The sequence below is a fragment of the Podarcis gaigeae genome (genome assembly GCF_964106915.1).
Source record: "Podarcis gaigeae genome assembly, chromosome: 8".
Lineage (NCBI taxonomy): Eukaryota > Metazoa > Chordata > Lepidosauria > Squamata > Lacertidae > Podarcis > Podarcis gaigeae.
Window position 1 is genome coordinate 50,525,972 of NC_139684.1, and position 10,553 is coordinate 50,536,524.

The 10,553-nt window shown below is 40.6% G+C and overlaps 1 protein-coding gene across 2 annotated transcripts in view; it reads left to right on the top strand.

Annotated features, from left to right (window-relative positions):
• The window catches only part of NFATC3 (nuclear factor of activated T cells 3), a 53,657-nt gene extending 49,417 nt beyond the window's left edge, over positions 1 to 4,240 (top strand). For both annotated transcript variants that reach the window (XM_083749888.1, XM_083749889.1), the window contains exon 10: positions 428 to 4,240. In XM_083749888.1, the coding sequence (XP_083606014.1) occupies positions 428 to 552 (125 nt within the window). In that variant the 3' untranslated portion in view covers positions 553 to 4,240. The remainder of the gene's footprint in view (positions 1 to 427) is intronic.
• The last annotated feature ends 6,313 nt before the right edge of the window (positions 4,241 to 10,553 follow it).

Sequence of the window (10,553 nt, forward strand, 5' to 3'; positions counted from 1 at the left end):
GGTACGACCGTATTCCAACCAAAAGACAAAAAAAGACTGCTTTGATGCAGGGCACATCAGAGTTCATCAGAACATTTTTGTAATGCATGACTCAGTCCTGAAAATGTGACGTAATGATCTCTACTCTTGTGCAAAGTACATCACACTGCTCTGTGAATCTTTGAAAAATGGGATAGGAAATGTCTGAAATTCTAACTTTCAAAAAAGCATGATCTCTCCAGTCCCTTTGTATTGTTTAAAAGCTTAGTTTCATCCTGCATACGTTCTTTTCAATGTTATAGAGATTTTTAAACCTGTGCAGCTTTAACTGTGTTTAATATGAAATTATATAAATATCATCCAGAATGGAGTTTGGTAAATGTACCACTCAGAAAACAATATTTACGAAAACTGAACAAATACATTAATCCTTTCTCTTTCCTTTCAGTGAATGAAATCATAGGAAGAGATATGTCACAGATCTCGGTGTCCCATGGAGCAGGGGTGGCTATCCATTCTTCGCATGCATCTTCTGCATCTCTGGAGACAGGACTATCAGATGGAGCTCAGTAGCTACTAAGCTTGTGACTTAGTGATCCAGAAAACTTCGCACTTTTCCTTTGAGTAATGCTTCATCCCCCTCCTTAGATTTACTGTGCTTCCGACTTTGTGGCCTTGATGATCTGGAACAGTGGATCCTTTGCATAGCTGTTCTGGGAGGGTGGGGAAACGGTTACACTTCTAGCTTCCTAGGATGCTGTAAAAATTACTTTGTAAAAATGGACACAAAGAAGCAACCCAAGATACTTTAACCATGAAAAAATACCAATGAGCTATGCTTGTTTTGTGCATTTAATAGAATACTTTTATATTAAGTGCTTAATTGTATGGAGAAATATAGTTTTGCTCTCAATATGCACAGTACTGAATGTGGGAATTCTTTTTTAAAAATACACATCTTCATATGCTGCTTTTCCTTAGAGATATTAGGACTGTAATATAAATTTGTATACCTTTTTGGGGGTCTTTTTGAAGAGCCTTTAAGCTTATATTGTTTGAAAGAGAACTTTTTTTTATAATGAAATCTTCCAGAGGCACAAAAGTACCTGTCATCTTAAGCCAATGCCTTGGAAGTCTTGCGTATAAAAAAATAGCATTTTCTTTGGACTTTTAGGAAGCAAAGCCAAATGTAGGTCTGTTGTTCTTTATACATTGAAAATCCTTGGTAGGCTGCAAAGAGACCATTCCATCATGGAAATATTGGGATTAAAATGACATTCCAAAATCTAACTTTTATAACTTTATACCCCTTGCTAGCCCAGGCCCCCCTATAAGTGAAACAGGTTTTTCTAGTTCAGAAAAGTTTATAAAATGCTAATTTTTAAGGAGAGAACCAAGATTTTTGGATGCTAAAAAGCCATGCTCTATAAGGAAACCTTTTGGTTGGAATAGTTTTAAGTACGGGTTATCCACACTGTCTTGAAATCCCTCAGGTAGGGTTTTTCACTTAGTCCATGGTGTGTCTCCCCACCCCCACCCCACCCCTAGACAAATCCAATTTATATCTCTTGTTACTCAGACTTGTTTCTTAAAATATTTTCTTTATAACATTTTGATACTTATGTTCATGGGGATTCCTCCTTCAAGAAATCTGATTAGTCCCAGTATGTAGTAAAGGAAATGTAACAGGTTTTGATAAATAGTGAAAAACTGTTTAGCCGCTCATGCTCTTAACAGTTGTGCTTAACACTGCTGACAGAGGCAGCTTTTTCTAGTAGTTAACAGACATCAGGGCACACCCACCATGAGTTTCTCTCCTGCAAGCGCTATTGAAATTAGTGGGGACTGCCCTTCTGCAACTCCTGTTGTACTTCCAGCAACCCACACCATCAAGGAATCATGTTTACACTACATTTTGAAATTTCAGACCACCCTGAATAAAAAAAAAAAATCATGATTGGGGCTGAAACATCAGTGTGACACAACTTTGTGTTAGTATTTCATACAAGATGGGCAATTATGAATTCATAATCCAAACATGTAAGATCCAGAATCCCCGTTAGATAGTATATTTATGTTGCTTTTTGTATGAATATTGAGTTCTTTTAAAAAATTGAAAATCCAGCTTATTCAGCTTTGACTAGCCAAATAAGAAAGAGGGACTCCAGATTGCTAAGAAAGCAATCAAGTAAATATTAATCTGGCCTGGCCTGTTGTAAAAACATTGTAAGTCTTAACTGTACCCCCAGGATATATGTGCAGAAAGAACATAAGAGCCCATCCAAATCAGGCCATCCTTTTCTGGAAATCTGTTCTAACTCTGGCCCAATGCGTTTTAATCAATTTCCCACATCTTCTGTGAAGAGAGCTTTGTCTTCTTTAAGCCTCCTTTTAGCTATCAAGAGGGCACTTACAGATATTAACCCCAACTGGCAATGTTCTGCTGACTGATTTGTCACTTGGTCTGCCAGTGGCCCACCATTCAGTGTAAAATAAAATACAGTACATTCAGATGTTTTTGCTTATCTTCAGTGGAAACATAATGCCTGTCTTCTACAAAATTCCTGAAGTTTAGAATATATATATTTAACCTTGACAGTCAAAGCAAATACAATTTTGGGAGTTAGAATTTACAATTCAAGAGGGAAGGAAGTGGCCTTCATATGAACAGCTATCTTGAATGCTTTAATCAGGTAGATGTCAAATTGGAGTAGCTCTTAAATTCATCCCTTTCCCCCAGTAAATTTGCTTTTAATTAACTTTTTGAGATATGTAATATTATTAGACTACTGTTACTAGCTTGTCATATATAAATATTAGAAATCAAAAGGAGCGATACTGTCATTTGGAAAAGGTAGTCTCTCTGTAGTGTTGCTTTCAAGTGAGTCTGTCTTCTTTTCACATAAGTTAAATAGCTTTAAAATAAGCTTAAGTACAGCTAGTTACATGTGTAGCACTTCACTCCTTTTTAAATTGCCTTAGCCTTTTCATGTCTAGTTGGTGACAATTCCTGCATTACAGTTTTCACTCCGTAAGTAGTAATGGGTCTCTAGTAACCAGTGGTTGCAGGGAGATTTCAAGTTTTCAGAGCTTTCAATACACCGTGGAGTTTTATGCTCCTTGGTGGTGTGTGGTGTAGCCTCTTCCCTCTCTAAGTCCTCCTGAATAGTTTTGAATTTATATTTTTCCTAAAATGTGGGAACCCAAACAATCCCGTGTTGCTATGCACTAAGTGAGCAATCCACCAAAAGCTGTACCATTACAGCCTCTCTCCATTTCAGCAGGGCTTGCACAGGGGAGCCCCTTGCAAGCAAGCGACTGAAACAAATTGAGATTTTTGCAGCTGTGGAATTGGCGGATGGTTCACAAAATCTTCTGATGCCTTTAAATACCTTGATGCCTGTAGATGTAGAACTGCTTTCCTATTTAAAACAAAAACATAGACTTTGGGTACTAAAAATGGTTGTATTTGCCTTGTAAACACTTCAGTGCAAGGGTCTTAATTTTATTTTAATGTTTTGCTTGTGTGATGCTATAGATTTAAAGACTGTTAATCTTGTGTAATGTAGTGGATATAAAAGCACATGATTTCTATTGGACTATGCAACTTACAATTTTCAGCAGCCGCCGCCTGTGACTGGCACTTTGGCATCTACCTTGCTAGCCTCTCCCGCCTCCAAATCTGCACAATTGCTTTCTATGCTGATGTCCAATTTTTTAAAAAAAATATGGGAAGCATTCAAAAACAACTCTCAGCAGAAAGAGTGGAGGCTTTTGTTAATCAAATGAGGAGGCAGTACATGGCCCATTTGATATGGGCTACTAAAAGCAGTTTTGGCTTTACCAAAGTTTGACCACAATCTGGCACTCATTGTAATAAACTCTTCATCAGAGAAATGGAACTGCCATCCTTTGTAAACCAAAGATTAAAGAAGAAAAAAATGACAAATTTTGTTTGTATGCAAACAAAACTTTGAAAACTCTATTTTTGATACACAGAATGAATGTCATTCCTTGAGAGGTTTGGAGACTATTCAAATTGAAGTTTTATATTTAACCATGTGGGACAATAATGATTTTAAGACTAAAGGTTACATTCTAGATGTTTACAGAGCCTTGTATTGTAATTTCATGTACATTTTGTGTATTAAACCTTTTGTAAGTTATGATTGCAGTGCTACATGCAGAAATACAAAGGGAAAAACTTGCGTTTTAGGCTCTTGAATCATAGTGTTGAAATAAAGAAGAAAATGCACAAAAATGTGTGTCTCCAATGAGGTGTGTGTACTATTTTGGGAGATTTGGCATGTTTTGCATGAGATGAGACTTTTCTCATGACCTTCTTGGTCCTTGGAGGATTTTATATTTTCTCCAGATTCCATAGAGATGCCCAAATCCATTCCACAGTCTCTTGACTGTAGTGCGCTTTCCACAGTACCTGTTCCACACAGTTCCTGTTTCACAAACTGCTGCGGTAACATTTAAATAACCCAGGAGCCAAATAGGCTTGCATGTGATTTAGAGTTCTTTCCAAGCAGTGTTCTGTCTGAATATCAGGAGGAGCACCCTCCCAATGCATTTTATGAGAGGCAATAGTTCAATAGTAGAGCATGTTATTCTGCTTGTAGCATAAGGTTCCCAGTTCTGTCTCTGGCATCTTAATTGAAAAATAGTCTTTCCCTTAGTTTTCAGAGAGCCACAGTGCATCAGAGCTGCAGATTTGTTGCAAGATGGGCAGTATGTTTCTAATAACCCAAGCTACACTACCTGGTGACAGAAAGCTTGCCTGTACTGCTAAGGTGCCAGCTGTAAATACAGGATCAGTAGCTTTGAGGTTGGTAGTAGTTGCTTCTGTCTATGTGAGGAAAGAGCAAGGATCCAGACCACATGACCTAGCAAGAGCCCTTGACCAATTTAGGATTAGCCTCCTCGACGGCGCCTCTGCCTATATGGATGCTCCTGCAATATAAATAGAGGGGGTAGATGGAAGTGCCAATGATTTCATATTAAGCCATGGTGGCCTAGGCTTTCTAAAGATAGCTTGGGGAGGCTTGAACCCTGCTCCACATTCTTACCATGTAATTAAGAGCTGTAACGCTGGAGCTGCAGATTGACAGGAGGATAATTTGCTTGTGGGTTCAGGCTTTCCTCTCTCTCTAATCTGCTAGTGCTTGTGTGAACTGATGAGGCCAAGAGGTGCCGTAAAATGACTTACCCCCTGTGGAATGAAATTGTGACTCAAGCCCCTCTCATACCTCTGCTGTGTCACATGGGGCAATTAGTCCATAACTCATTCTAGGCATCATCGCCTTACGATGAAGAGTTGTGACAGAAGCAGTTTGCCCTTCAAGAGCTAATTGGGTAGATGCACTTACTTGCCTGCCTACACTAGAAGAATTCTTTTGCTGGAACCCAGGAGCTAAGGGGTTTGTGTGCTGTTCTGGTCTGCAGAACTGGGTCTTTTGCTTGCATGTTTGGTTAAAGAGGTGTGAATCGTTACTTTTTTCTCATTAAAATATAATCAATTTTCTCCCTCAAATCTACTCCACAGAATCTGGAGACACAGATGGTATTGAGAACTTAGGCTCTGCACCTCGATCCTAAAAGGACCATATAAATTACTAAACAACACTCATCCAAGTTCACACCTTTTCTGAATAACCTATTTTATTCTCTCTCCCTATTACGAAAATGTGTTCATGTTCCAGTTTTATCACCAGCATGTTGTCATATGTTTTTGTGTTTCCCTGCTGGTGGTGTTGTGTTTGGATCTCAATTTGGAGGCACAGGTTCCGCTGCTTAGAATTTTACTATTTTCTCAGTTGCATCTCACTTTTCCTCAAAGTGCAGCAGCTCCTGAAACTTAGAATTTGCATCACTTCCTTCACTCTCTTCCTCTTGGTGGGTCTTGATGGTGGTGATGACATCTAAAATCTATTTCCTCTGCTTTTTTTATTGCACTATTATAAAAACCATAAAGGCTTGCATGCAGTTCACAATACAGATTACCTTTCAAGCTTACTGCAGTTAGCATAATGGAATAGCTGTCAGGTTTTCTTTTTGGTTTGTTTGTGCACAACATGGAACTGTGAATTGCTGCTGCCTTTCTCCAAATAATGTTATCCTTTTATAGACCAGTGTGTGAATTTGCAGTGCTATATTATTACACTAGGCAGGGTCTCATTTCAGTTGCCTCACAGTGCTCTGCTATTTACACACACAGGTTTTTAAAAAACACACTAGCCTTAGGCTTTCTACTCATCCACACTGCATTTTTCAGTACTTTATAATTTTCAGCCCTGTTAAGATAGGACCAACCTAGGCTCTTCACTCATCACTGGTTGAATGCTATGTGTTAATAGCTGTGCAGGTATACAATTCAACTGTTAGGGATTTGCATTCAGCCAGTGTACAGTATGTGTACACAATAGCTGAGCTTGTGTGTGTATGGTTAGTCACATGTAACATTCAGAGACAGTGTGCTCAGAAGTGCAGCATCCGTGTGTCGATGGGTGAGCTTAGATTTAAAAATGGGGGCCATTCCCTTGATGATGCCAGCACACCAGAACTTAATCTGTGCAGGAGATGAACTTTTAATAAGCAGAAGATATGAGAAAACAGGATGGAGCATACCTGTACTATTCAACCAAACTGGCCTTTTGCTGCTTTGAATTCAGTTTCAGCCGTCTGTGTTACTGTTGGTGGAGCCAGTTTCGCTTTTCCAGTTTTGTGCTGTGTTCCACTTGGCATCTTTTCAAGCTCAAGTGAGCTGTGCTAATATTAATTAGCTGATGGAATCACAGTGGAAATCAGGATGCGGCATGTCAATACTGGGCTTCTCACCACCTGCTCTCCTGGACGGGGACATCCGCTGTGCACATACCGTGCAGGGAACACCATCGTTCCCATCCAACCCCGTCACCGCTATTAAATCAGAAAGATACTGTGACCTATTTAGCAGGCAAAGAGTAGTATACAGCATGGCAGTAGTCAATGTGCTGCCTTCCAGATGATGTTGGACTTCCATCATCCCCAGCCAGTATGGGCAAAGATTAGGGATGATGGGAGTTGTAGTTCAATAACATCTGGAACATACTGGCTACTCCAGTATCATAAGTAATAAGAAAAACAGAGTAAGGCTGCTTGGGAGGGGGCATATATACACATATATATACATATACGTACGATTGTGTGTCATCTGACCCGTCTACTGCAGTTATTAAGTTTGCAGATGACACTACCTTAATGGGTTTAATAACAGGTGGAGACAAATCAGCGTATAGAGGGGAGGTCCAAAAAATATCTACATGGTGCCTAGGGAACAACTTGCATCTTAATATCATCAAGACAAAGGAGATGGTGTTGGACTTTCAGAGGAAGAGAGAACTAGCCCCGCTGTACATCGGGGAGGGCTGTGTGGAGAGAGTCTCTTCCTTTAAATTCCTAGTTTATCTCAGTGAAGACCTTACTTGGAAAATCAGTACAACCCAGGTGGTTAAGAAAGCCCAACAGAGGCTCCATCTCCTTAAGAGTATTGCGAAAGAACAATGTCAATCAACATTTGATGATCTTCTACTGGTCCACAATAGAAAGTGTCCTTTCATACTGCATCACGGTGTGGTACGCTGGTTTGACATCAACTGATAGGAAGTGCCTACAGAGGGTGGTGAATACAGCACAAGATATTATGGGCTATCCCGTGAATCCACTGGATGACATCGTGGAAGAACGTTGCCTCAGGAGAGTGAGGAAAATTCTGAGGGATGATTCACACCCTGGCTGGCATTTTCTTGATCTCCTGCCCTCGCCCTCGGGCAGAAGATATAGAAGCATGATTAGTCACACCAACAGGGTAAAAAACAGCTTTTATCTGTGGGCTGTTAGGCTGCTGAATGAAAAGATAACAACAGGGCAACTGACTTTTGGGTTTGGTGGGTGTGCGTCAGTAAACGAGGGGAATTAATACTAAGAGAGGTGAAGTGGGGGGTGCTCATGTAATCTCACTGTATACAAGTTGTACAAGTGACAATAAAGTATTTCATATGAGGGGAAGTTTGGCTGAAGGCTTTTGTTGCCTGCCTTCTCCTACTAGCCACATTTTTCTGCTCAGCCTCACTGTTACTGAGGGGGAGATATATTGAGTGTTTAGAAGTTTAGAATGTAGAAGAAGAAGCTGTTGCACCAGTCAGACCAGTCTCTGTAAGATTATCTGTAAGATAATGCTCTTAGCTGGCCATTTACATGTCCAAAGAGATTGCCCTGCTGCTACAGAGACAAATGGGTGGCTCTTTTCCCACCTCACATGGCTGAATGCATTGCCATCCCAGGAGGGAGAGCAATAGAACAAGGGAGGCTGTGTGAGAGAGTGTTTTGGGGGGATTCTGGAAGCTGGGGACACAGAAGCTGGTGTGTTGGACCCAATATGTGACTTGGGGCTTCCCTAGAAACCTAATGGAGAAGCAAAAATCTTCTGGAGTGTTAGTGCTCTGAGTTCCTCTGTCCTATGTTCAGCTTGTACATGTGCAAATGAAACCACATATTATAAAGACACCACAGTCTCTTTTGACCTTAATTTCAAGGAAACAACCCTGGAAAAGAGATATGGAACCTCTCACTGCTCAGAGATTGGGTTGTGTGCAACAATAAATATACTTACAGATTAGTAGCTAGTGGCCCTCCTGATGCTGCTGAACTTCAGCTCCCATTGCCCTCTAACCACTAGTCATGCTGACTCATTGAATGTTGCGCACGAATAACTACAAAAGTGTGCATACCAATTTTTGTGTACAACAGGTACAGAGGTTGTATACTTGCTGAATGCAACATGTGAATAATACCCTCTGTGATGCTGCTTTAAATGTATAGTGCAGATGGGCGTTTATATCTGCAGCAGGGGTGATTGGTTTTTTTTTGTTTCATGAGAAGAGAAAACAGAAAACGGGGAGATTGCAGAAAGAGAAAGCGCCGAGTGAAATTCTTTTGCAGGAATTCTGTGTACTGCAACACACACACACACACACAAACCCCCGAAACATCCCTCCCCCCCATATTACATAATTTGGAATCAAATGTGGGACAGCCCCCCCCCCCAAGGCAATGCAGAGATATCAGGCAGACCCTGCCTCGTACCCACCTTCCTCCCAGGTGCTGGCCTCGCCTTCAGCTTCATAGAAGAGCTATTAAAAGCTGGCCAGAGCTGTTTTCGTTTGCCACAGTCTCCCTTGACACCTCTCAGACCTGCCTCTTCCCCTGCCCTCCTGCCAGCAGCATCCATTAAATTACTATTTCAAGGATGTAACAAGAGGCTTCATTTATATATTTCCAAGCATTCAGCAATCTGCTTTCTGTATCGTACATTAGGACAAATGGTACCCATAATAATATAAAATGCTTGGGCACTTGCAAAAAGGCAAGAAATATCTCCCCTCCCAAGTACATTGTGTCCATTGACCCGATAGACTCACAGTAATTAGAGTGATGAGGAGGGCCAGATTTTAAGGGGGATTTATTTACTGGGTGAAATTCTGCAAATCTACTCACAGATCAAGCATACTTGCATGTGGAGTTTAATCAGATATCCTGTAAGAACTTGATTCTGTTCCTTTTGATGGTGGTCACAACTGAAACAGCCCCACAGTGTAATTATAGCTTGCTCTTTACACTGGCTAGAATAAAGTCTGGATTCTTGCATTGCAAGAAAAAATGATCCAACAAAGCAGACTTAGTAGACACCTAATCAAGTCTGACTCATTTGAAGTCACTTAGATGGCCAGGTGTAGCTGAATAAATGCAGTGAGAACATTTGAGGGCACTCCATTCAGTTCTGTGACCGGCGTGACCAAAGCTGCCATAGCCCAGAATCCTCTGCAATCCACTAAGGATTCCTCAGCAGAGAAGACAATGTGAAATGAGTTCCCTGGATAAAGAAAGCTTGAGAATCTCTGCATGGCTTAAGGTGCAACAGTTGGCTGACAGTTGAGTTGCAAGAGTGAGTAATGTGTTATTTTCATGGAAAGTGTTTAAGTCCAAGTTGATTGCCCCCTACCATCCTCTTCTGCAAAACGTTAAAAGAAAAACCCCTCTCTATTTTAAGACAATTAGCTTTTAAAATAGGAACCGATTTCACATGGCTTTCTTAAAAAAGCATGCATAAACCCGACCTTTTGCATGTAACATGAGGTCACAGGCAAATTAATGTTTCCAAAGATAAACCTGAGAAAAGTGTGTCTGTGATAGGATGGCCATGTGTCCTCCATTTCAGAAGAGTGTCCTCTAATTTCATCTGTTCTTGAAGGACTGTCTAGTCCCAGTTCAGGTTCAAGAGGGTGGAAGCAGAGTTGAAGCTGCCCATTAACAGTGAGCTCCTTAACAGCAGGCTGAGCAGGCACAGAGCTCAGCTGGCCACGGAGCCTTACCCCTTACAACAGTGAGCACTAGTTCAACTGGAATTAACGTACATTACTTCTAAATTTCCATGTATGTAAACACATTTGCCTATGAACATTTTACCCATCATTTTTGTAGGCAATATAAGAAGTGGCCATCTTGTGTGGAAACACATATTTTCCAAATGC